The 27,724-nt window shown below is 42.3% G+C and overlaps 1 protein-coding gene across 2 annotated transcripts in view; it reads right to left on the bottom strand.

The window, feature by feature from the left end:
- Positions 1-6,415: 6,415 nt before the first annotated feature.
- LOC140464990 (tRNA selenocysteine 1-associated protein 1-like) overlaps positions 6,416-27,724 on the bottom strand; it is a 60,913-nt gene continuing 39,604 nt past the window's right edge. The window contains exons 9-10 of one of the 2 annotated variants that reach the window (XM_072560730.1): positions 27,559-27,660; positions 6,416-6,659 (exon numbers count right to left, since the gene is read on the bottom strand). In XM_072560730.1, the coding sequence (XP_072416831.1) occupies positions 27,578-27,660 (83 nt within the window). In that variant the 3' untranslated portion in view covers positions 6,416-6,659; positions 27,559-27,577. The remainder of the gene's footprint in view (positions 6,660-27,558; positions 27,661-27,724) is intronic. The other variant, XM_072560729.1, reaches the window with a different exon arrangement.

The raw sequence follows: 27,724 nt of genomic DNA on the forward strand, positions 1-27,724 counted from the left end.
TGATATAAATATCTCAGCAAAGGGCCCAGCAATCACCTCCCTACCTCCCACAGAGTTCTATGGTACACCTGATCAGGTCCTGGGGGTTTATTCACTTTTATGCGTTTCAAGACATCCAACACCTCCTCCTCTAGAATACAGATATTTTACAAGCTGTCACCATCTCTTTGCCCGCATTCTGTATCTTCCATGTCCTCCTCCACAGTAAATACTGATGCAAATTATGTGTTTACTATCCCACCCCCATCTCCTGTGGCTTCACATTTAGGCTGCCTTGCTGATCTTTGAGGGGCCCTATTCTCTCCCTAGTTACCCTTTTGCCTTTAATGTATTGGGGACTCCTTAACCCTATTTGCTAAAGCTATCTCATGTACCCTTTTTGCCCTCCTGATTTCCCTCAAGTCAAAACACTGTTTTGCGAAGAGTAGGTCATGCCTCACAAACCCTATTATGTTCTTTGAGAAGGTGACTAAACAGGGGGATGATGGTAAAGCGATTGATGTGGTGATGCGGTGTATATGAATTTCAGTGAGGCACATCATAAGGCTCCCCACGATAGACTATTGCACAAAATACGGAAGCATGGGATAGAGGGTGATTTACTGGCTTAGATAAACCGCTAGCTAAAGGACCACAGAAGGTGGTAGTTGATGGGAAATGTTCATCCTGTAGTTCAGTTCCGAGTGGTGTACTGCAAGGATCTGTTTTGGGTCCACTGCTGTTTGTCGTTTTCATAAATGACCCGGATGAGGGTGTAGAAGGATGGGTTAGTAAATTTGTGGGATGACACTAAGGTCAGTAGAGTTGTGGATAGTGTCAGACGATATTGTAGGTTACAAAGAGACATAGATAAGCTTGCAGAGCTGGGCTGATAGGTGGCAAATGGAGTTTAATGTGGAAAAGTGTGAGGTGATTCACTTTGGAAGGAGTAACAGGAATAAAGAGTACTGGGTTAATGGTGAGGTTCTTCATCGTGTTGATGAACAGAGAGATCTTGGTGTACATAGACCCCTGAAAGTTGCCACCCAGGTTGATATGGTTGTTAAGAAGGCATATGGTGTGTTAGCTTTTGTTACTAGAGAGGTTGACTTTTGGAACCATGAGGTCATGTTGCAGCTGTACAAAACTCTGTTGCAGTTGGAGTATTGTGTACAGTTATGGCCACTCTATTATTGAAAGGATGTGGAAGCTTTGGAAAGAGCTCAGAGGAGATTTACCAGGATGTTGCCTGGTATAGAGGGAAGGTTTACAAGACTGAGGGACTTGAAGCTGTTTTTGTTAGAGAGAAGGAGGTTTGGAGGTGACATAATTGAGACATTTCAGATAACCAGAGGTTAGTTCGGATGGACAGCGAGGGCTTTTTCCCTTGGATGGTGATGGCTGGCACGAGGGGACATAGGAGTGATAGATATAGGACAAATGTCAGAGGTAGTTTCTTTACTCAGAGTAGTAGGGGCGTGGAACAGCCTATCTGCAACAGTAGTAGACTCGCTAAGTTTAAGCGTGTTTAAATAGTCATTGGATATACATATTGGTGAAAATGGAACAGTGTAGGTTAGATGGGCTTCAGATTGGTTTCACAGGTCGCTGCAACATTGAGGGCTAAAGGGCCTGTACTGCGCTGTAATGTTCTAGTTCTAAGTATACTCCTACTGCCTTTAGACTGTAAAGGATGCTCTCGCTTGCTCCTGTCTATACCTACCATATTCTTCCTTCTTTTTCTTACCCAAAACCTCAATTTCTCTAGTCGTCCAGCATTCCCTACACCCACTAGCCTTTCCTTTCACCGTAATAGAAATACATTGTTGCTGAACTCTCATTATCTCATTTCTGAAGGCTGCCCATTTTTCAGCCGTCCCTTTACCTGTGAAAATCTGCCCTCAATCATTTTTTGAAAGTTCTTGCCTAATACCATCAAAATTAGCTTTCCTCTAATTTAAAACTTCAAGTTTTAGATCTGGTCTATCCTTTTCCATCATTATTTAAAAACTAATAGAATTATGGTCGCTGGCTCCAAAATGCACCCCCACTGACACCTCAGCCACCTTCTTATTTCCTGCCTTATTTCCCAAGAATAGATCAAGTTTTACACCTTCTCTACTAGATACATCGACATACTGAATTAGAAAATTTTCTTGTACATACTTAATAAATTCCTCTCCATCTAAATCCTAACACTATCTGTAAAAACACAATACCTCATATTCTCTTCCTCACAGAGACACAAATGTACACATATAAGTGCGTGTACGGGTGTGAGTGTTTTGGTGGAGCGAAAGTCATTGAAAGCAGTTCAATGGTTCCTGTTTGCAGGATCTGCTGAGGTGATTTTTGTGCGGATCATATTGCTGCTTCTTAGTCTTCCTTCTCTGGAGGTTTTCACTAGTGTGCATGGGGCAAAGGGACTGATTCACATTTAATTAAGATGTCAAAGACCGGTTATAAAAGCTTATAGCAAACAGCTGAAAGATAAACTGCTTTTTTTTCAGGCTTCAAGTGGCTTTTACTGCAGTGAATACAGACAGTGCCTGAGCTGTTCAAGATCTGAGCCTTCTATCATGTTCACAGTCCCAAATTGTTCAGACACCTGTTGAACTAGCTGATATCTTAATCAATGTGGTCACGACTCCACAGATGAATCAGCTTCTTGTTTCCAGCCAAAACTCCACTTGTACACAAGCCTTTGGCTCCAGCTCATCTAGCAGCTACACTTCAATTATTGTTTGAAGCAGTAACTGTGAAAATGATGCTTGCAGTGAGTGTAAGGTTACTTGCTTTTAAAATCATGCAGTAATCCTCCAGTAATCCCTGGTTTGAAAACAATTATTTTCTTATTCAAGTCCAAAATTACATATTCAGGGAAATAAAACAACAGGGTCTTTACAAATCTCCATACTTAAGAAAATTGAAACACCATCAACCATTAACAATGCTGTTTTATTGGTCCCAACACTCCAACATTCTGGCTTATGGCTGTAAGAGCTGCTCCCTTTTTTGAAATACTTTAGATGTTGGAGGTGATTTCCTCAAATTCCAGGAGGAGCAATTACTGTTTTACAAGCTGTTGCATTGTTTAGGAGCTTTGAGGGAAAAACAACAGCACTTTAGAAAGGAGGAAGACTGACAAAGGCAGCAACCACATCATCAGAGAAAGAAATCTAAACTACTGTCTAACACAGCGGCAAATCTGCACAGTTACTGCCTTTGCTGTTTGAGTTCAAGTAGTGCTGGACAGAGTGCATCTAGGAATAATGAACAAATAGCGAAATTCACAGCTGACCATACAGAACCTGTGAGAGAGAGCTCACAGCACAGGAGGAGCCAAGTGCATGCTGTTGAAGTGTAACCATGCTATAAACTTACACCAGTGAGTGGAGTGGGTTCTTTTTTGATTACATTTTATTAAGATCTGTCTCTTGATTAAAAATATAAAACATAGGTACTGAGTTAGCCTGGAGCAGTGTTGTTAGAGCTGTAAGACTGGGCTACTTTCTGGGGCCGTAGTTTGCTAAGGAGCAAAGGTGGCCTTTCGCAGCATGATGTGCTCTTCTTCTCGGATGTGGGAGATTAGGAAGAATTTCCGTATTACTGATGATTATGTCTGCAGGAAGTGCGTTTAGTTGTGAATCCTATCAGATCACATAGATCAGTTGGAGTGGCAATTAGAGGCAATGAGGAAATTACAGGATGGTAGTGGTAGGAATTAGGAGGGAGGCAGGTAATGCATGAGTCTCCTGTAGCAACCCCCTCTCAAACAAGTATGGTGTTTTGGAAAACATAGGGGGTGATGGACTCTCAGGAGAACATAGTACAAACAGCCAAGTTTCTGGTACGGAGAATGGCTCAAATGTAACAACTGGTATATCGGCTTCCAAGCAATTGTTTGTGTGACCAGCCGTAAGAAATCAGAATGGTATGTTGTCACTAGTGCCAGGATTAATGATATCTTGGAGAGGGTGTAGAATGTTCTCAAAGGGGAGCACCACATTCTTTGACTCCTTCCGACAGGGTACTGACCAGAACTGACAGTATTGCAGCTGCAGTCTAACCGACATTTTATAAAGTTACATACAAGACTTCCCTACTCCTGTGTTCTATGCCCCAACTAATTAAGGCAAGCATCCATATGCCACCTTCACCATATCTATCATTACTAACACCTTCATCAGGGAACTGTAGAAATGCATGCAAAAGGTCCCTTTGTTGTGCAGCACCAATGGGGATCCACCATTTATTACAAAAATTCTTGCCAATTAAACATCCCAAAATTTAATCCATACTTATGAGGATTAAATTCAGTTTGCCATTACTGTGCCCAATGTTTCAGCTGAACCACAGCAGACTGCAGTTGGAGACCACTCTCCTCATTATCCATATCACCAATTTTCATGTCATCTGTAAACGTACTAATTATATACATTCACTATTCCTGTCCAAATTGTCCATGTACATAAACAGCAAGCATCCCAGCATCAACCCCTGTTGCACACTACTGCTCACAGGGTTCCAATCACAAAAACATCCTGCCATCATTCTTTGCCTTCTATTTGAAAACTAACATTGGACCTCGTTTGCCAACTTGTCTTAGATCCCATGGGCTCTTACCTTCTGGACAAACTTTCCATGTGGTGCCTTGTTAAAAGGCCTTATTGGAGTCCAGGAAAACCACACTAACCTCATCAATTTATAGTTTTTTTTTAAAAAGACAGTTCTAATTATTATGCAGTATGTCCATTTAATAAATCTCTGCTAACTACCCCCAGATCATTCCCTGCATCTCCAAATGTGATTGATCCCATCCTGAATTTTTCTCCCCAACAATTTCCCTAATATTGATGCCAGACTAACTGATCTGTGATGAACTCCCCTATCCTTGCTGCCCCGTTTGAACAAAGGAACCATATTAATATCCACCACTCATCTATCATTTCACTTTTGGCCAGTAATAGCTGCCTGGGATACCTCATAACCTTATGCCTGCTTAAAAAAAAAATTAAAATTAACAAGGCATATTAGTGCGTTTTAGAACCTTACCATCCCAAATGAAATCCCCACCTACAATCTCTTTCTCTCGTGTATACAGATGAAAAGTAGTTATTGAATACTGGACCCACATCCGCAGGCTCCACTCTCAGGTTGCCCCTTTGGTCTCTAATGGGTCTCACTCTTTGTTGGTAATCCTTTTGTTCTTAAAATGTACTTTTGAAATGCCTTGGAGTTTTTGATCCTACCTGCCAAAAGATATTTTACGGTCTTGTTAAAGTACAGACCAGGTTGCTATACCTTAATAATTTTGGTTTAAGTAACAAAACTCAAGGTATAGGTAAACAATATTGGGGCAGCACGGTGGTACAGTGGTTAGCACTGCTGCCTCACAGTGCCAGAGACCTGGGTTCAATTCCCACCTCAGGCAACTGTGTGTGGAGTTTACACATTCTCCCAGTATCTGGGTGGGTTTCCTCCAGGTGCTCCTGTTTCCTCCCACAGTCCAAAAAAAAAAGTGCAGGTTAGGTGAATTGGCTATGCTAAATTACCTGAAGCATTAGGTGAAAGGGTAAATGTAAGGGAATGGTCTGGGTGGGTTGCTCTTCAAAGGGTGGACTTGTTGGGCTGAAGGGCCTTGAATCAAATCGCTCATCATTTGCCAGTGGTTATAAAACTCCAAACCCTTGAACACCTCCATAACATATTTTATAGATGTATTATGACCAAAGGGGAAGATTAGAAAGTTTACAGGACCTACTGAGAAGATTTGTGCTATAGTGACTATGCTTCTTTTGTTCGGAGCCTTTAACTGGAGGTTTCTCACTTCTTCTGTTTCTTTACTTCAATTTCTGTAATCATCCTTCAAGCCTAAAAGTTGGTTTTACTGGCAAGTGTGGAGAGCTGATGGCTTCTTTCTAACTTGTTCAGTGTTCTGAAGAGAGTCACTATATCCAAAACATAACATTTTTCTCTCCATGGAGACTGCCAGAGCTCCTGCGATTTTCCAGCAATTTCAGATTGCCAGCATCTGCAGTTCTTTTGTGGCAGCTGCTTGAAAAAGCAGCAATGTAAGCTATGACTAATGATGGTCAGTTTACTTGGTTTGAAACATGCAACAGTCCTTCAAGTGATTTTTTTTTAAAAAAAACTAAATTTTCATTTTAACTGGTTCACAATCAAAAAATGAATAAACCACAGCCTTTACAATTAAAAAAGGACTATTGAGTATAGTATGGAACCATTCTCTATAGATAGAATAGAAGGTTTCATTTCTTCTGATAGATGTTTGCAGCAAAAAAAAACTTTAGACTTTTTCCTCAAAGCACATTTTGCCATTCGTTTTATGTTCAAACTGGAATGACATTTTTAAAAAAAAAACAGGAAGTAAATACATGTACATTGGAAATAGATTTCGTAGGACATGTCAAGATTTAAAAAACGATTAAATTTTACTGCAGTTTATTTTCAATATACTTTGTAAGACACAAGGTCTATCTGCTCAACATACAGAAATTGAAATAGCATTTCTCAATTACTTCATACTGCAGTGGGAATCTCTGATGTGATTGTATCCAGGGGTTGCCAGTGACAATTCATTAAAGAGTCATATAGTTCTTCACTTTGTTCCATGAATTGTTTGTTAACTTCATCAATATCCAACTTGGGATCTGGATCTTGAGAAAAGAAAAGGGATCGTCATTTCAGTTTTTTTTTGTATAACTGAATTTTCATACCACAAATTTACAGACTTGCACTGAAGATTCTAATGTCAACTCATGTTCTGCAATGAAAACAGACTGCTACCAAAGGTTTAGCATTAATCATTTCAGCTAATGCATGAATTTCTATTTGTTTTGTCTAAACAATAATTGGGATGTCAGTTTCTCTGCCAATTTGAATGGTTGGTACTCCAACACTTTCTGGTTACTAGAAACTTTCATGGCAGGACAATAGCCACTTGTTGCCCATCCTTAATAGCTCCTGAATGGTGGCAGACAGCTGTCAACCTTGAAATATTGCAGTGCAGGCAAGTTCCAGGGTTTTGATCAAATAATAGTAAAGGAACAGAGACTTCGTTCTAACTTAGGGTAGCATGGGGTTTGGAGAACTTTAGGCGGTGTCCCCAAGAACCTACCCTCATCCTTCTATGTGGTAGTAGAATTTCTTCTATTTAAAAAAATTACTATTTAAAAAGCCTTAGTAAACTTACTACAAAGCATCTTGTAGATATAGTCATGCTGATGCATTTTTGGGGGAATAGAAAGCAAGAGCATATATAATGTCAAAAGTGGTGGAGCAGTGCCAATTAAGTGGCCCGTTTTATTCAGACAGGTGTTCACATTTAGGTATTTTGGTATTCCATTTCACTCCCAATGTCCATTTCCAACACAGAAGGTGGGAGGAGAGTAGAATTAATCTACAGATTTTTTAGCTAATCAATCAGTCTTAGTTTTTTTAAAAATTGCTTCAGTAGCCAAAATAGCTGGCTCAGTTGGGCTTCTAGTCAATTGTAATCTCCCACCAACAGCAAGTTGGTGAATTCAGCAATAGTAATGCCATTGGCAAAGGATATGTTTCTCTCAGCCTAGCTGTGCTCCAATAATGACAAGGGTTAATGACACAGGATGGGTAATCAACAGGCCCAAAGATGAGAGAGCAGTTAATAAATTGCAGCTGGTACACTGGATTAAAAAAAAGACTTGACAAAAAAAGTCTGGAATTAACAATTAGCTTCAGTAATGGTGACCATAAAAACTAGTTTGTTGTTGTGTAAACTCATGTGTTTCACTAATGGCCTTAGGCAAAAACAAAATCTGCCTGGTATCCATTCTTCGTTTGGCTTACATATGACTTCAGACAAATAGCAATGTCGTTGAGCCTCAAAACACCCTACCAAACCAATAAAGGTTGGTATTACCACAAAAAATTTTTTTTAAAAATGAAACAACTTTCAGTCCATCCAACATCAATTTAGGCATCACATTCATGCATCTAGTGGTTCATTTTACCCAAACAATTATCATTCCCTGTCATCTTGCAAGCACTACCTTCATTTTATACCCCTTATCCATCATATTAAAAACTTTTTCTCTCTCCATCCAAGGGTGCTATGAGAAACAGCAGATGAGGATTCTGGGAGAAATTAGCTCAGTTCCCACAACTGAGAAGGGATAATGGACAGCACTCGTGCTCAACAGGAAGAGCATCCAGGAGGGCAGTAGTGAGAAGATATGGAGGAAGACTTTGGAAGATTTCTTCCTACTAGCAGGATGCAAAAAAAAAGCAAGATCTAGTGGGAATAGCCATTTTGGAGAGGGGCAATGAGTTTGAGGCACTGCTTTTGAAGTCAAAGTGCAGGCTTTAAGTGTCTGACTTCACTGAGGAAGGACAGCAGAGTTATGCCACAGGTGAGGTTTTTTTTTTAAAAATCCAACAGTTACTAGAGGTTGTAGTAATGGCAAATCATGAGTGGTGTACTGAGACGTGGGAGATCAGGGAGAAGTCAAGTGCCCTGACAATATCTGCAGGAAATGTGTCAGTGTCCAGCTTTGTTCACACCTCATGGATCAGTTAGACTCACTGAGAAGCATGAAAAGGAACTAAAGATCCATTGAAATGATACAACACAGAAGGAAGCAATTCATCCCAACTTATCCACACTAACCCAAAGACATTTTGACAACCTCAAATTCAATCTCACTTTACATTGCAGTTTATAGCATGAGGTGCTGATCCAGGTACTTATTCAAAGTATTTATGGTCTGCTTCAACTCAGGCAGTAAAGTGCATACACATCACTAAAAAAATGCAGTCCCTTTTAAATCCTCTGCTACAATCTGACTTTTGGTTTTTGAACTGTCAAGGGAAACAGGTTCTTGTCTACTTAGAGATATTCACACCTCAATTATGTTCTGTTTCAAGGAAAACAACCCCAATCTCTCCTCAAAGCTGCAATTCTCCAGTCTTGGCAACATTCTAGTAAATCTTCTCTCCACAGCAATTATGTCCTTCCTATAATATGGTGACCAAAACTGCACACAATACTCCAGTTGTAGCCTCACCCCCAGTGTCTTATGTAGTTTTATCATTATACACCCACTTTTGTATTCTGCACCTTTGCCACAGGAGTATTCAAATCCCCCTTTATAGCTTTGTTTACCCATACCACTACTTATGCACTTGCATACCAAGACTCACTTCTTGCACTAGTGAGGTCAGAAATCAGGTAATGTTCAGTCCTGCAGTCAACTATATTAAGTGTAGGAGAGAGATTCAGATGTCTGGATTGTTGTGATCAAGTCATGTTACAGGGTGGTTTGTTAGTACCACTTAAAGTGAAACTAGTGTGGTGGTGGTGGGGAAAGAGAAGAAAGAAAAGAATCCAAAGCAGTCAGTCAATCAGCATTTGAAGGTTAAGTCAAACAATTCTAATACCCACTAAGAACAGGCAGGGTCAGGTCAGTTTCCTGCCCACACCGCTTTCTCCTCACTATGGATGTGCAGTTCTTCTACACATCTATATCCATATCCATATCCCTCAAGAATGGCCTCCAGGCTCTTCACTTCCTGTGGAATAGTCCCATCCAGTCCCCCTCCACCAATAACCTCCACCTTGCTGAACTGGCCCTCACCCTCAACTTTTTCTTTAAATTTCAGTCTTCAGTACCTACACAGGCACTGTACCCAAACTCTTGTGCCATTACATAAGAGTAACTGGGGCAGCTCATCGACTTCGCTCACAACTTCCATCCAGTCCTCAAATTCACTTGGTCAATCTTGGATACCTCCCTCCCCTTTCTCAACCTCAAACATTTCACTGGTGAGCATCCCACATGCCCACCTATTATGACAATGCACCTTTCCTTCCTCAGTCATCCAGACAACCCTCTGCTGTACCACCTACATTCCCTGTTCCACCATTCTATACCAAGGAGGGCAGAGTGCCCCTTGTCCTCACCTTCCACACCACCCTGGTCTCCACATCCAACGTCATCCTCAATACACTTTCATTAACTCCAATACAGTTCCCTCCAGCAGTCCTTGGTTCACATTAAACTCCCAGGTACCTTCCCCTACAAAAAGCAAAACCTGCCAGTACACCGTCCCCCTCACCTCCATCCAGGGCCCCAAACAGTCCTTCCAGGTGCGACAGCAGTTCATGCTCTAACCTAGTTTACTGCAACAAGTGCTCTTCTCTACATCAGGGAGACCAAATGTAACCTTAGGGAACAGCTCACCAAACATTGCAGCTGGGTCCACAGGGGCCTACTGGACCCCCCAGTCAATGCCCATTTCAATTCCCCCAATCACTTCCTTTCTGACATGACCATCTTTGGCATCCTCCATTGCCAAAACAAACCTCAAACGCCTATTGCAAGATCACCACCTTATCTTCCACATGGGCACCCTCAGCTCAGAGTTCTCAGATTTCAAATAACCGGGTTGTACCCTTTACTGGTCTTCAATTATTCCCACTTGATCACCCTGCCCCCACCTCTATCTGCAGCTCCCCCACACCCACCCCAGTCCTGAAGGGTTACACCTGAAAAGTCAGCTTCTGCACCTACTGATGCTACCTGGCTTGCTGTGTTCTTCCAGCCTCCTGCCAGGTCAATGAAGATAGCTGGATTGGTGGTCTTAAGTGTATTTATTTTAGTGCAAGGTGTAAGTGGGTAAGGCAAATGAGCTGAATGCTTGGATCAGTACATGGAACTGATATTTTAGATTACAGGAACCTGGTTGAGAAAGGCAAGGCTAGCAATATATCAGGCATGGAGGAATGCAAAATGGATGGGGGAGTTGTGTCAGTGATTAAGGATAATGTCACAGCTACACCATGATATCATGGATGACACATTCAGGAATAAGAAAAGGTCCACAGTGTTACAGTAACAGGCTTCTGAATGGGCCGTAGGAATAGAGGAACAGATATGTCGGCAGATCACAGGAGCATGCAGGAGAACAAACGTTCTTTACAGCTTTCTAACTACCCCATAATGTCTGGGACTCCTTAGTATCAAGGGTGTGGTGCTGGAAAAGCACAACAGGTCAAGCAGCATCGACAGTTTGGGCATAAGCCCTTCATCCAGAATGCAACTTGTGGACTGTGAGGCTGAGATATAAAATGGGAGGGGGAAGGTAGCCGAAAATGCAATAGGTAGATGAATATGGGGGAAGGGTATAGATAGGCAGGTGGGAAGACAATGGACAATGCCGAGTTAGAGGTTTGGACTGTGATAAGGTGAGGTGCCACCCCCCCCCCAGGTGGGAGGGGAGGCATTCTTCCTCCAGACTTTGGGTGGTCAGGGTTTGGTGATAAGGTGGCCCAGGATCTGCATGTCCTTTGGAGGAGGAATTGAAGTGTTCAGTCATTGGGCAGTTGGGATGGTTGGTGTGGGTGTCCCACAGATGTTCTCTGAAACAATCTGCAAGTTGCCATACTGTCCCCTCAATATAGAGGCCACCACAATGGAATTTTTGTGTTTCAACAGTAGGAAGAGCAAGTATATCAACCAGTGGCTGAACAGGAGAGTCAGATTTTTAAAAAAAGTGTAATCATGATTAGGCAGAGTGCATGTTGAGCATGAGCAAACACAGGACTGCTAAGTAATATATTTGGACTGTTAGTTACTCAAAACACTACTTAGGTAGTGTCTCATACCTATTCTACCCAAATTAGAAAAAACCCCCAAACAATTTGGAGCTGGATTGGTAAGGTAACCAGTTTTTAAAAAATCCCCCCCCAACCTTAGTCGCTGTGGGAATTTAGAATAGTGGGAATGGCAGTTGAATGATCCTCCTGCAAAATGTTGGAGGTAAGTGTAAACACTGGAGTCCCTGCTGACTGCATCTACAGGAGGTGCACCAACTCCAGCTCAAAAACCACTTTGGGGAATTGGAGCAGGATGAACTTCAGATCATTGAGGCTCAGGAGGTTATTGAGAGGAGATACAGGGAAGTAGTCACACCTCAGGTAAAAGGCAGTGGAGATGGGTTACAGTTAGTACAGGCAACCCTTGAGGCCATTCCCCACAACAAGTACATGGTTTTGGATACAGTTAGGAAATGACTTACCAAGGGTGAGCCATGGGTTACAGGTCTCTGGCACAGACTCTTCCCGTGGGGGGCGGTGGTGTTGAAGAGAGGCGTAAAATGATGAGCAGACCATTAAAATCACTAGGGACACCATAATTCAAGGGACAGATAGGAGGTTCTGTGGTAATGAGACAGTCATGGTTGGTATTACCTCCCAGGTGCTGAAGTTCACAATATCTCGGATTGTCTTTTCCAGATTTTGGGGGAGGGGGGGGGGGGGGGGGAGGGAGGAAGTGGGTGGTGCAGCCCCAAGTTGTGGCCCACATATTTTAGTTAGTGCCTAGGTAAGAAAAGGGATGGGAGATTTAAAGTGGAAATTCAGGCAGCTAGGATGGAAGCTTAGTGCTAGAACAAATAGTTGCTATCTCTCTGGTTTGTTGCCCGTGCTACGTGCTAGCGAGGAGAGGAATAGGGAGGAGTTGAACACATGGCTACAGAGATGGTGCAAGGAGGGTAGGTTTTGGGCACCTGGATAATAGGAGCTCATTCTGGGGTTGGAGGGACCTCTACAACAGGCTGGTTTACACCTGAACTAAGAGTACCAATATCCTGGGAAGGGGATTTGCTAATGCTCTTCATGAGTTTGAACTAATTCAGTAGGGGAATGGGAACCTAAAATTGTAGTTTCCATGTCCAGGAGGTTGAGTGGAGGGGTCAGAAATAAGGTTTCAAGGTTACAGGAGTTCACTGGAAAGTGGTTTGAAGTGCATCTACTTCAACATCAGGAGCATCCAGAATAAGGTGGGCGAACTTGGGTTGGTACCTGGGACTTTGATGTGGTGGCCATTTCAGCAACATGGATAGAGCAGGAACGGCGATGGTTGTTGCAGGTTCTGAGATTTAGATGTTTCAGTAAGAACAGGGAAGATGGTAAAAGAGGGAGAGGTGTGGCATTGTTAGTCAAAGCATAGTCTTATGGCAGCAGAAAAGACATCTGAGGACTCCTCCACTATAGATAGTATGGACCTAGGTTCGAAACAAGATGTCACCATGTTGGGAGTTTTCTATAAACCTCCAAATAGTTGGAGATGTAAAAGAAAGGATAGCAAAGATGATTCTGGATTGGAGCGAGTGTAACAGTAACCTTTAACTTTCCAAATATTGATTGGAAAAACTAAAGTTTGAATACTTTAGATGGGTCAATTTTTGTCAAATGCGTGCAGAATTGTTTCCTTACACAGCATGTAGACAAGGCAAGAGGGGAAGCCACATGGGATTTGGTACTGGGTAACAAATCTAGCCAGATGTTAAATTTTTGAGGTAGGTGAGCACTTTGAAGATAGTGGCCACAATTTGGAGATGTGACTTTAGCAATGGAAAGGGATAGGCATATACTGCAAGACAGGAGTTAGTGCTGGGGGAAGGTAATGATGATGCAATTAGGCAAGATTTAGGATGGGGAAAGAAACTGGAGGGGATAGGTACAACTGACGTGTGCAGGTCAGTCAAGGAACAGCTATTGCATGTCCTTGATAGGTATGTACCTGTCAGGTAGGAAGTGGTCAAGTGAGAGCGCCTTTGTTTACTAAAGAAGTTGTCAAGACTAAGAAGGAGTCTTATTTGGATAAGACTTGAAGGCTCAGTTAGGATGCTTGAGAGTTACAAGTTAGCCAGGAATGACCTAAGAGAGAGCTAAGAGGAGCCAGGAGGGGACATGAGAAGTCCTTGGAAAATCAGATCAAGAAAAATCCTACAGCTTTCTATCAGGAATAAAAAGAATGGCTCTAAATTATTCTCGAGTCAATCGAGGGCAGTGGTAAGAAGTGGTGTGTGGAGTCAGAGGAGATAGGGAAAGTGTGAAAGTGAATTTTGAGAGAGTATTCACGCTGAGAAAAAAAAAGATAATGTTGTCGAGGAGCATGAGATACAGGCTACCAGAGTAGACAGGATTGAGGTTCACAAGGTGGTAGTGTTAGCAATTCTGTAAGTGTGAAAATAGATATGTCCCCAGGGCCGGATTGGATTTATATTAGGATTCTCTGGGAAGCTAGGGAGGAGATTGCAGAGCCTCTGGCTTTGATCTTTATCTTGTCTACAGTAATAATGCCAGAAGACTGGAGGATAGCAAGTTTTGTCCCCTTATTCAAGGAGGGGAGTAGAGACAACCCAGTAATTACAGGCCAGTAAGCCTTACTTGGTTGTGGGTAAAGTGTTGGAAAAGGTTATAAGAGATAGGAATTAATTATCTAGAGAGGAATAAATTGATTAGGGCATAGTCAACACTTTTGTGAAAGGTAGGTTATGCCTTACAAACCTAATGGAGTTCTTGGAGAGGGTGACCAAACAGGTGAATGAGGATAAAACAGTTGGTGTATAAAGGTTTTCAGTAAGGCATTTGATAAGGTTCCCCACAGTAGGCTATTGTAGAAAATACAGAGGCATGAGATTGAGCGGTTTGGATCAGAAGTTGGCTCTTTCAAAGATGACAGAGGGTGATGGTTGATGGGAAATGTTCATCCCAGTGTTCAGCTACTAGTAGTGTACTCGAAGATCTGTTTTGCGGCCACTGGACCTGGACAAATGTGTGGAAGGATGGGTTAGTAAGACTGCAGAGAACAAGGTTGGTGGAGTTGTGGATTGTGCTGAAGGATTACAGAGAGACATAGATAAGCTGCAGAGTTGGGCTGAGAGGTGGCAAATGGAGATTAAATGCAAAAGGGAGGTGATTCACCTTGGGAAGAGCAACAGAAATGCAGAGTACTGGACTAATGGTAAGATTCTTGGTAGTGTAGATGAGCAGAGAGATCTTGGCATCAATGGACCCCCTGAAAGTTGCCACCCAGGTTGATAGGGTTGCTTAGGAGGCATACGATGTGTAGGCAGACACACAGGCAGACCTTGAGCAATGAGATCATGCTGCATGGGTACAAAACTCTGGTGCGGCCACATTTGGAGCACTACATACAGTTCTGGTCACTGCATTATTGGAAAGATGTGGAAGCTTTGGAAAGGATTCACAGGAGATTTACTAGGATGCTGCCTGGTATGGAGGGAAGGTTTTACAAGGAAAGGCAGAGGGATTGGAAACTGTTTTCATTAGAGAGTTAAAGGTTGAGAGGTGACTTAATTGAGACAGGTAAGACAGTGGGTGAGATAGGATGGACAGTGAGCCTTTTCCCTCAGATGGTGGTGATGGCCAGCACAAGGGGACATAGCTTTAAACTGAGGAGAGTTGAGACAGGACAGATATCAGAAGTAGTTTCTTAGATAGTAGGGCGTGGAATGCACTGCCTGCAATAGTAGAGACTCTCAAAAGGTTAAGGGCATTAAAATGGTCACTAGATAAGCAGATGGATGAAGATGGAATAGAGTAGAATAGATAGGCTTCAGACTGGTTCCACAGGCTGGCACACTGAAGGGGCAAAGGGCCTGTACTGCTCCATGTTTAGTAGATGATATTTATGGAGGTACAAGTACATTTCTTGAAGATATGGAAGGATCCTTGGATCTTTTGGGGCTTTGGACAAGGGGAAGGGTGGGGGTAGAAAATGTGTGGGTGCAGGTTTTGCACTCGGCAAATGGAAGGTGCCATGGAGTGGGGTGTGGATCTGACAAGGGAGTCAGAGAGGGAAGAGTCTCCAAAACACTAATAGGGGTGGGGAGGGAAATATTATTCCTCATGGTGGGACCTGTTTGTAGGTGATGGAGAATGGGGAGATGTATATGGAGGTTGGTGGGGTGGAGGGTGAGAACCTGGGGTGTGGTCTTTGTTCTTGGAAACGATCCCTCCCAATGCAACATATCTGGGACAACTGCACCAACCAACCCCACCATCCAGTGGCTGAACATTTCAACTCCAAGGACATGCAGGTCCTGAGTCTCCTCCATCACCAAACCCTAACCATCTGATGCCTAGAGGAAGAATGCCTCATCTTCTGCCTTGGGATCCTGCAAACACATGATTAATGTGGATTTCATCTCAGTTACCTCATTTCCCTGCCTCCCCACCTTATCCTAGTCCTAAGCCTCCAAAGCAACACTGCCTTGTTGACCTGTCCATCGTTGTTCCCATCTATCCACTCCACCCCTCTCCCAACCTATCATCGTCATCTACCTATTGCATTCTCAGCTACTTTCCCCCCCTCCCCAAATTTATCGCTCAGCCCCCAGCCCACAAGCCTCATTCTGGATGAAGGGCTCATGCCCAAAATGACGATTCTCCTGTTCCTCGGCTGCTGCCTGACCTGCTGTGCTTTTCCAACATCACACTCTACTCTGATCTCAGTCCTCACTTACTCCCTTTTTGCCCCCCATCTTAGCCCTGGGCACAAGGACTTCAGAGGTACTTTTGATAAATATGTAGACAGTCCGACTAGGGGAAGGGGGCATATAGACCTGGTATTGGAGAATGAACCTGGCTAGGCTGAACAAAGTTTCAGTGAGGTAGCATTTTGGGAACGGTTATCATAATTCCCAAGTTTTAAATGGTTGTAAAGGGTAAAGACCGGCCCTCAGGTTAAAGTGCTAAATTGGAGGAAGCCAATTATAATATTAGGCAGGAACTGATGGTTGGTAGTTTGACAGTAAATCCACAGGACATGTCGATTTAATCAGAGTTCAGGACCAGCAGGTTCCTGTGAAAAGTGAAGGATGAAGGTTGCAAGATTCAAGAACCCTGAACAGAAACTGAATGTTCAGTTAAAAAGAAAAAAATGTCAGAATCAAATAAAGACCTTAAGGAATGTAAAAGGAAGCAGGAAGAGGTTTTAAAAAAAAGGAATTTGGAGGGTTTTAAAAAAAGGGGCCTTGAAATAACTTTGGCAAGTAGAATTAAAAAGGAGAATCCCATGGCATTTTAATGTACGTATATAGGTACAGGATGGTAACTAGAGAAAGGACAGGTCAGTTTGCACAAAGCCAGAGGGAGCGGAGGCCCTTAAACAAGTATTCAAAAGAGGAGAACATGGGTGAGGGCAAGATTAAGAAGGGAATGTCAATATTAAAGATGTGTTGTAGGCCTTGAAAAACATGTCAATAAGCCTCCAGGACCTGATGTGATCTATTCCAGTATCCTGTTGTTGGATAGAGATTGCTGGAACCTTGATAAAGATCTTTGTATCCTCTAGTCACAGGTAAGGTACCAGAGAACTTGAGAACCGGCAACACCAATAATCCAGGAAATTTTAGGCCAGTGAGCCTTACATGAGCGATGTGGAAATTGGAGGAGTTTCATAGGAAAGAATTTACTTGCTATTGGGAAAAGAATAGCTGACTATTTAGGGATAGTCAGCATGGCTTTTGAGTTCTTGCCTCAAATTTGATTGAGCTTGGAGGAAGAGATGATAAATGCTTAGGGTAAGGCAGTAGATATTTCTTGCATGGACTTCACTAAAGCCTCAGAATAGGCTGGTCTAGAAGACTAAGCAACATGGCATGGCGACTTGGCAAATTGGTATAAAAACTTTAATCAAAAGGAGACAGAGGGTAGTTGTGAAGGGGCGTTTTTCAGACTGAAGATCTGTGCTCAGTTGTCAGACCGTTGATTTATATACATTCTAAATCAGACCAGCACACAACTGTGTAAGTTTGCAGATGACAAATTCATGGAGTTGTAGATAGTGAGAAAGATAGTCAAAGAATGTAGCAGGATATAGAACTGGAAAACTAGGCAGAGAAACAACTAAGGTTTAAACTGAGCACGTGGTGCAATGCATTTTGGAAGGTCAAATGCAAGAGAGAAGCCTACTGGATGTCTGGGCAGATGGGTGTACAGAGAGATCTTTGAAAGCTTAGATTTGCACCCTAAATGGTAACCTGAGTGGATAAGATGGTAAAAGGCAGCATCCAACCAATGAAGGCAAGTGTGTTGTATCGGAGTGTAAAAATCAGCCAGCCAGTCATGTTGCAGATGTATCAAAACCTGTAAGGCATATTTGGCATATCATGTGCCATTCTGATCACCACACCAGGATGGATGTTAAAGGTGTTGGAGAGGATGCAGAACAGATTGACCAGGATGTTCCCTGGATTGGAAGATAGTAGCTGAAGACAAACCTTGGATTGTTTTCACTACAGCAAAGGCCAAGGGGTGAGTTGATAGAAGTACATAAACTTGAGAGAGTGACAATATGTACTCCCCTGCATCCCCCCACCACCCCAGGCTGTAAAGATTTTAAATAAGGGGGCGCAAGTTTAAATGAGAGGGGAAGTTTAAGGAAAGTGTACCAGGCAAACTTAAATTAAAAAAAACACAAAGGGCTGTAGGTGCCTGCAACATACTGCTGGGGAAGTGGTAGAAGCAGATACAATGAAAGAGTTTCAGAGGCATTTAGACAAACACAAACAGGCAGGGAATAGAAGGATATGGACCATATGTAGATGGATAGAATTATTTTAGAATGGCATAATGGTTGTTGCTGACATGGTGATCCGAAAGGCCTATTCTTGAGCTGTATGTTCTGTGGATGGCAAATAAAAAGGGTGGTCAGGCAACTGGATGATAAAATTGTTAGAATATATGTGTGTTGACTCCCTGGCACCCTGGACAACCCATGTATGCCAGTCATTTACGGGTAAAACTAACAGTGTGGGCCAAGTGACAGTGAAGACCTTTTATCAAAGATCAACAACCAAATGTTAGTACAAGGCTGGTATACATGAGGGCTAGTTAGTGGAGGGAGTCAGGAAATGCCCTGGGCAACAAAACTGGCTGAATGCACAAAGGGGCAGAATTTAAATTCTATGAATGGAAGGAAGTGAAAATCCAGGAAGATTTTGTGGTAAACTCTGAATGAGCCCAAAATTTGAACTTGCTTAAGGAAACCAGTCGAGAACTTATGAAAAAGCAGTCTGGTGGCAGAAGTGCCTGGTAGGCTAAACACTTAGTTGGCATGGGGGGGGGGGGGGGGGGGTGGGAAGGTGTGGTTGGTCATAATTTATGAACAGCAAGGAAGAGAAAACAGGTAAGAGTAGCAAAAAAAAAAAAAGGTATGAGGAAGCATTATGGTAGTTTATATGGATACCAGCAATATAGATTCTAAAAATTTGTGAAGGAAGTAAAACAAAAACAATATATAAATTGGAAAGTTTGATTCTTAGAGGAAGGCATCAGATAAAAAGAGAATTAGCATTGTCCCACAGGTGGATATGCACAAATTATTTCCCAAATGTTACAAAAAAAAAGCAGCCAAGACCAGACTTGTAGTGATGGCATTTGCACAACAACTGAATGACCAGGAAGAGAGCTTGGACAAAATGTCAAGAGAGTGGGGAAGGTGCTGGATATCTTTAAAATGCACTAAAGTGGATAATTCTCAGGACCTGATCACGTGTACCCAGAATTCTCTGGGAAGTGATTGCTTGGCCTCTTGCTCAGGTATTTGTATCATTGATAGTCAGAGGAGAGTGCCAGAAGACTGGATGTTGGCAAAGATGGTACCATTAAAAAAGGTAAAGAAAAGGTGGTAAGGACAAGCCAGAGACCTATGGACTGGTGAGCTAGATGCAAGTGGTGGGCAAGTTGGAGGGAATCCTGAGGGACAGGATTTACATGTATTTGGAAAAGGTAAAGGACTGATTAGGGATAGTCAGCATGATTCATGCAGAGGAAAAACTGAGTTTTTTTGACAAGTAAAAAAAGGAGGATTGATGAGGGCAGAGCGGTGGACATGATTTGAGGACTTGATTAAGTGTTTGATAAGGTTTCCCTCATGAAACTGGTTAGCAAGGTTGGATCTCATGAAATAAAAGTGAGATCTAGCCATTTGGATAGAGAACTTGCTCAAAAAAGGTAGAAGACAGAGGGTAGTGGTGGAGGGTTGCTTTTCAGCTGGATGCTTGAAATCAGTGGTGTACCACAAGGATTGGTGCTGGATCTGTTATGATTAGTCATTTATAGAATGACCTGGATGTGAGCATAAGAGATACAGCTGGTAAGCTTGCAGATGACAGTAAAATTGGAAGTGTATATGGACAGCAAAGGTGGTTATCTCAGTGTAAAATGGGATCTTGATCAGATAGGCCCTTGAGCTGAGGAGTGGGCAGATGGAGTTTAATTCAGGTAAATGGGAGGTCCTGCATTTTGCAAAAACAAAATCAGAGCATGACTTACACACTTAAATGTTAAGATCCTTGTGAGTATTGCTGAACAAAAGATGTTGCAGTGCAGATTCTAGTTCCTTCAACGTAGAGTTGCAGGTTGATAGGATAGTGAAGGAGGAGTTTGGTACGCTTTCCATTCTTGGTCAGAGTATTGATTACAGGAGTTGGGAGGTCAGGTTACGGTTGTACACAGTTAGGCCACTGTTGGAATATTTGTGCAATTCTGGTGCCCTATCAGAAGGATGTTGAAAGGGTTCAGAAAAGGTTTACAAGGATGTTGCCAGGGTTGGAGCTAAAGGGAGAGGCTGATTAGGCTAGGGCTGTTTTCCCTGGAGCATTGGAGGCAGAGGTTACCTTAGAAGTTTACAAAAATCATAAAGGGGCATGAATAGGATAAATAGACAAGTATTGTTTCAAGGGTGGAGGAGCTGAGGACTAGAGAGCATAAGTTTAGGGCGAGAGGGGAAGATATTTTAAAAAAGGGACCTAAGGGGCAATTTCTTCCTCAGAGGGTGGTGAACGTATGGAATGAGCTACCAGGGGAGGTGTTGGATGCTGGTGCAATTGCAGTATTTAAAGAGGCATCTGGATGGGTACATGAATAGTTTAGAAGGATATGGGCTAAGTGCTGACAAATGGGACTAGATTAGGATATCTAGTTGGCATTGACAAGTTTGACCAAAGGGCCTGTTTCCGTGCTGAACATGACGCAACAACTGGAAGACAGACAGTTTGAAGTTGTTCCTCTTGCCCTTGAGCAAGGATGTCCAAGTAGGACATTTGCAAGGGCACATAAAAAGGCCTTTTTAAAAAGCTGCCAAAGACTCAAGATTTTAAGCAGAGACATTATGGAGTTAACCTAGTGGAATCAATGGGCTAAATGATACCTCCAGATCACTTCCACCTCAAGTTACGAAAGGAAACGTGGAGGAGATTGCCTTAATTGTCAAAATATCTAAGTAACAATAGGTGCCAGAGAATTGGTAGATGGACCATTATATGCAGGTAAGCATAATGACTACAGGCTAGTTTATCCTTAAGTGAGGAAGGATAGAAAATAATAACCAGGGTTTTAAAAAACAAATTTTAATTCAAACTTTTCTAAAAAAAGCCACAATTTGCATGAGTGTTTACCTTTTGTACATAATTTTCTGAAGTAAAGTTGATGAACTAAGTCAGGTAGGTAACTAGAGAGCATTCAACAAGGTTACATTCCATCTTACCTCCTCGGATGCTGCCTGACCTGCTGTGCATTTCCAGCACTACTAATCTCCAGCATCTGCAGTCCTCACTTTCGTCCTGTTCGCTATACTTCTCTACAGCCCTTGTCCTTCACCACTTTGGTATTAAACTTGGGTACCTTACACTTGGCATCCCAATCAAAACACATTTTAAAATCATTGTATAAATGGTCAAGGCCCAAGCAGTGATCCTAGCAGAATACTATTAATTTGGAGAGTCAGGCTTACCAGCACAGGAGGTGGTCTTTTGGCTCTTCATGTCCACGCTGGTTATTGAACTTATGTAAAAGTCACAACTGTAGCCCTGATGATTTATTTTAGAATAGTTAGGAGGACCAAAAGCGTGCAATTTTGAGCTAGATTATAGCAACCTCAGTAACTTAAGGGTACTTGTTTACTTGAGAATTTTCAGAATTCACAAAGTAGAGAATCGAAAACGCCTGCTCCCAGAAAGCAAGTGGAGAATTGAAAAAGCTGTACTTAAAATTTCTGGAATCAGGTGTACGTATGAATGAATTAATAATAAAAAGCAAACACCCATATCTCAGGAGGAATGTGTTGCTTTGGAGCAGAGCAGTTCTGTGAAATACCTGACTGCAGATGCATATATACTTCAGTGCTCCTGAGAAAGGGAAAGTATACAGTGTAACTACATTACCTTAAAGAAAGGAGTGAGGGTTAATCCAAGACTGGACAGTTGGGATAAAACTCTGAAGAGGACTTGAAGGGAAGTTTAGACTCAATTGAGAAATAACCTAATAGGGCACCATGACGACAATTTTGAAATTTCAAAGACATATTGCACAGAGAAGAACACATCATATGCATTCACTGTAAACAGCCATTACATTTTCAGAGAATCACAGAATCCTTATGGTGTGGAAACAGGCCTTTTGGCCCAAGTCCACACAAACCTTCTGAAGAGTAACCCACCCAGACCTATTTCCCTACATTTACTGATGCACCTGACCTACACATCCCTGAACACTATGGACAACTTGGTCATGCTAAGTCAGTGGATCTGCACATCTTTAGATTGTGGAAGGAAACCAGAGAACCTGGAGAAATCCAGATGACACAGGGAGAATGCACACAGACACAGTCACCACGAGGCTGGAATTGAACACAGGTCCCTAGAGCGGAGAGGTAGCAGCATTGAACACAGACACCATGCTACCCCCTTTTTTTTGGGATGCAAGTAAAATAAAGGGACAGAATGCAAGATAACAAAATGCTCAGTCACTATAAGATTCCATCTCTCCATTTAGTCCAAAGTAGTACAAGGGCCTGTTTTCCCCAGAAAATACAATAACTGAAATTAGCACAGAGGCACTGATACTAGACGAGGGTGGACAAGGTCAAAAAGTAGCATGACATCAGGACATAGTTCAAACAGGTTTATTTGAGATCACAAGCTTTTGACCTACTGTCCCTCAGACAGGTTCACCCCTGATGAAGGGGCAGTGCTCTGAAAGCATGTGATTTCAAATAAAGCTGGTCACTATAATCTAGTGTCAGGTTACTTATGACTTTGAAACTTTAAAAAAGTTGGATTGTACATTTGCTTTCACTTAAAATGAAAGTCCAAAATCAGCACAGTAAAGTAATAAAGAATGGCTTATTTCTGCATGTACATTACATTCCATTTCCATTAGCTAAGCTACGGATTCTCGATGGTCAAACTTCCAAGTTTGACCATGTAATAGTTGGGGCACTCTGACAGATTGATTTGTCTTTAAAGATCTTGACTCAGTTAGCTCTACATGTGGATTCTGTGAAACCAGCAGTTTTGAACTGAAGGAAAGAAAGTGAGCGATTTCTCATGCGCCCTTTTCAACATATTTCCACCCTCAATGATTTATATTTCTTCAATTTTCATCACTTTACAAACAACTAAACATAATTCTATGCAGAGGGATCACTGTATTAACCATGTTTTGAAAAACCTCATTGAATGTGGTTGTCACTGGATGAATTAGCATTTATTGCCCATCACCTTTGAGAAAATATTGTGGTGACCTGACTTCTTGAAAGTCTGGAATTTATTTGGTGTAAATACAATTGCAACATTGTTATGGAGGGAGTTCCAGCATTTTGACAGTGACAGTTTAAGAATGTGGTGCCACTGTTTAAGAAAGGTGGGAAGGACAAGCCAGGGAACTATAGACCAGTGAGCCTGATGTTGGTGGTGGGCAAGTTGTAGGGTGGAAAGGCAAGGACCGATTAGGGATAATCAACATGGCTTTGTGCTTGGGAAATCACATCTCACAAACTTGATTGAATTCTTTGAAGTAACAAAGAGGATTGGTGAGGGAAGAGTGTAGATGTGATCCAAATGGACTTCAGTAAGGCGTTTGACAAAGTTGGATTAGTGGTGCTGGAAGAGCACAGCAGTTCAGGCAGCATCGATTTCACTGCTCGTTGGATGCTGCCTGAACTGCTGTGCTCTTCCAGCACCACTAATCCAGTATTTGGTTTTCAGCATCTGCAGTCATTGTTTTTACCGTTTGACAAAGTTCCCCATGGAAGACTAGTTAGCAAGGTTAGATCTCATGGAGAGAACTATCCATTTTGATATAGAACTGGCTCAAAAGGTAGAAGACAGAGGGTGGTGGTGGAGGGTTGTTTTTCAGACTGGAGGCCTGTGACCAGTGGAGTGCCACAAGGATCAGTGCTGGGTCTGTTACTTTTCATCATTTACATAAATGATTTGGATGTGAGCATAGAGGTACAGTTAGTAAGTTTGCAGATGTCACCAAAATTGGAGGTGTAGTGGGCAGCGAAGAGGGATACCTCAGATTACAACAGGATCTTAATCAAATGGGCCAATGGGCTGAGGGGTGGCAGATGGAGTTTAATTCAGATAAATGAGAGGTGCTGCATTTTGGGAAAGCAAATCTTAGCAGGACTTATACACTTAATGGTAAGGTCCTAGGGAGTGTTGCTGAACAAAGAGACCTTGGAGTGCAGGTTCATAGCTCCTTGAAAGTAGAGTCACAGGTAGATAGGATAGTGAAGGTGGCGTTTGGTATGCTTTCCTTTATTGGTCAGAGTACTGAGTGTAGGAGTTGAGAGGTCATGTTGCAGCCGTACAGGACATTGGTTAGGCCACTGTTGGAATATTGCGTGCAATTCTGGTCTCCTTCCTATCAGAAAAGATGTTATAAAACGTGAAAGGGTTCAGAAAAGAATTACAAGGATGTTGCCAGAGTTGGAAGATTTGAGCAATAGGGAGAAGCTGAACAGGCTTGGGCTGTTTTCCCTGGAGCAGAGGAGGTTGAGGGGTGACCTTATAGAAGTTTACAATCATAAGGGGCATATAGGGTAAATAGACAGTCTTTTTCCTGGGGTCAGGGAATCCAGAATTTGAAAGCATAGGTTTATGGGGAGAGGGGAAACTTTTTCCACACAGAGGGTGGCATGTATATGGAATGAGCTGCCAGAGGAAGTGGTGGAGGCTGGTACAACTGCGACATTTAAAAAAAAAGCATTTTGATGGGTATATGAATAGGAAGGGGTCGGAGGGATATGGGCCGGGTGCTGGCAGGTAGGACTAGATTGGGTTGGGATATCTTGTCGGCATGGATGGGTCTGTTTCTATGCTGCACATCTGTGACTCTATAAACAGCAATATATGTCAAAGTCAGGCTGTGTGGGGCTTGGAGGAGAATCTGCTTGCTCTCGTCCTTCTAGGTAGGAGTGGTTCTTAGAATTCTTACAGTGTGTAAACAGACCCTTCAGCCCAACAAGTCCACACCAACAGTCCAGAGTTTCCCATCCAAACCCATTACGCTACATTTACCTCTGATTAATGCACCTAATCTATACATCCCTGAACATTATGGGCAATTTAGTATGGCCAATTCACCTAACCTGCACAGTTTTGGATTGTGGGAGGAAATTCTTGCAAACATGGGGAGAATGTCTGTGTGGAGTTTGTACACAGTCACCAGAGGCTGGAATCAAATCTGGGTCCCTGGCGCTGTGTGAGACAGCAACGCTAACCACTGAGCCACTATGGTTGCTGTTTGGAAAGTGCCATCTAAGGACTCTTGGTGAATTTCTGCAGTATATCTTGTTAAGAAGATGTCGAGGCACTGTACCTTAGAGTTGAAAAGCTAGCAAGGACTGCCTGACAACAGTGTTCTGAACAATGTAACTTGGTTGAAACCAATAGTACAGCGGTGTTGCTATGGAACACAGACAAATTCAAATTCTGCCAACTTAAATTATACCCCAAGATACCAGAATCCAATCAAATTGGAATTTAGTCTTTTGATAAATATTAAAACCAAATGAAATGATCTGATGTTCTAGAGTATAAAACCAGACATTTTGAACACTTGGGGAGAGCATGGCCAATCCACCAACAAGTACAGACTGCCAGCAGAACAGCTCTCAGAAAGAGGTAATGTCTAAGAAGTTTGCACAGAACATCAAGAGGGGAAAATCTACAGCTGACTAGTTTTGCAAGTTGAAGTTTTTTGTAAATCTTAAGAGTTGGGACATTTTAAAAAAAAACTAGTATTGTAGAATGGGAGGTAAAACATAGGATGAAGAGAAACGAGTTGTAAATAGTTGGTTTTAATATTCTCGGTTGGACTCAAAAAAAGATTTAATTTTTAAACTTGATTATTAACCTCTGGGATGGTTTGTTGCCTCCAATTTTAGTAGATTAGAGCACGAGGTGAATCTTTTTGTGCGGCTGGTTTAAATTAGCAAAGGGGTTTCTCTCATGTCATAACAGCACACACTAGTGCAACTGACTGGTGCTGACGCGGACTGGTTTTGGTGCCACATAAATGAACTCCTTTATCCTAGATGGTGTCAAGTATTGTTGAAGCTGCAGTCAATTACACTCCTTTGACTTCGACCTTTTGAGTTTGTGGGCAGGCTTTGGGAAGAGGGGTGGTTGACAGTTTGTAGTATCTGATCTAACCTTGTAACCACAGTTCTTAAAATGACCGGTCCAATTAATTCTCTGGTCACATGTTAGCCCCCCCGGGGGGGGTTCAGTGATGGTGATGCCATTAATGCAAGGGGCAATGATTTGTTTTTCTGAGATGATGTGCCTCAGGAGGTCAGTGCTGGGTCCATCGTTGTTGGTTATCCAGATCAATGGTTTGGAGGAGAATGTATGAGACATGATTAGTATTTTGCAGATGATACTAAAACAAATAGTATGGTGGACACAGTGAAGAAGAAGGTGATCAGAAATTACAGAACCTTGATCAGCCGTGGAAATGGGCCGAGAAATGGAGTTTAGTATAGATGAGGGCGAGGTCTTGCATTTTGCAAAGACTCAAGAGACTGAGTTCTAAGGAAAGGTTGGACAAACTGGGAGACAGAGGTGGGAAGAGAATCTTATAGATATGTATGAAATCATGAAAGGCATCAATTGGCAAATACACTCAGTCTTTTCCCCAGGGTTGGAGGAGGAGAGGACAAGGAGGTAAGAGGGGAAAGAATAAAAAACTGAGGGGCATTTTTTAAACCCCCAAAACAGACATTTGTACATGTATGGAATGAGCTGCCAGCAGAAGTGGTTGAGGCATGTACATTAACATTTCAAAGGTGTTTGGACAAATGCAAAGATAGGAAAGGTTTAGAGGATATGGGTCAAACACAGAAATGGGGTCAGCAAGGATGGACATTTTGGTTGACATGGACCAGTTTGGGCCCAAGGGCCTGTCTCCATGCTATATGGCTCTGACTCTTGTCTAGTGCAAGAGTCAGTCCAAACATTGTCCAGGGTTTGCTGCTTTTGAGCACAGACTGCTTCAGTCACTTTAATTGCATAATGTTCAGCTTCATTCAAACATTGCTTCATCAAAAGGTCAAATAGCAAAGGACATTGAAACAACTGAAGACAGCTGGATCTTTTCAAATGTACCATACAATCTGAACTGGTTTGTAGTTGCAAATTGGTGCAGGAATAAACCATTAGTCTGCTTTGCCATTCAAGAGATTTTTAAAAAAATCATATGGTACTGGGTTATAGTCCAGATTTATTTGAAACTGCAAGCTTTCAAAGCACACGCTCCTTCCTCAGGTAGTCTCTCACAAACTGCCTGAAGGAGCAGATGCTCAGTTTCAAATAAACCTGTTGGACTCCTGACACTGGGTTCTATTGGTATTTGACTTTGTCCACCCAGTCTTAACACTGACATTGCCACTGCCACATCATTCCACCTACCCATACTAATCTTTAAAATTCATATGCTTATCAAGGATCTTTGCAGAGGGGATGATTGCAGAGCCACATGGAACTGGACCAGGTAGGGATAGATTTCTTTCCCTGGAAGTACATTGGGGAAGCAGATCATTACATAGTCACTTTAGATTTGATGAAATTCAAATTC

Source organism: Chiloscyllium punctatum, chromosome 41, assembly GCF_047496795.1.
Source record: "Chiloscyllium punctatum isolate Juve2018m chromosome 41, sChiPun1.3, whole genome shotgun sequence".
NCBI classification, from domain to species: Eukaryota; Metazoa; Chordata; class Chondrichthyes; order Orectolobiformes; family Hemiscylliidae; genus Chiloscyllium; species Chiloscyllium punctatum.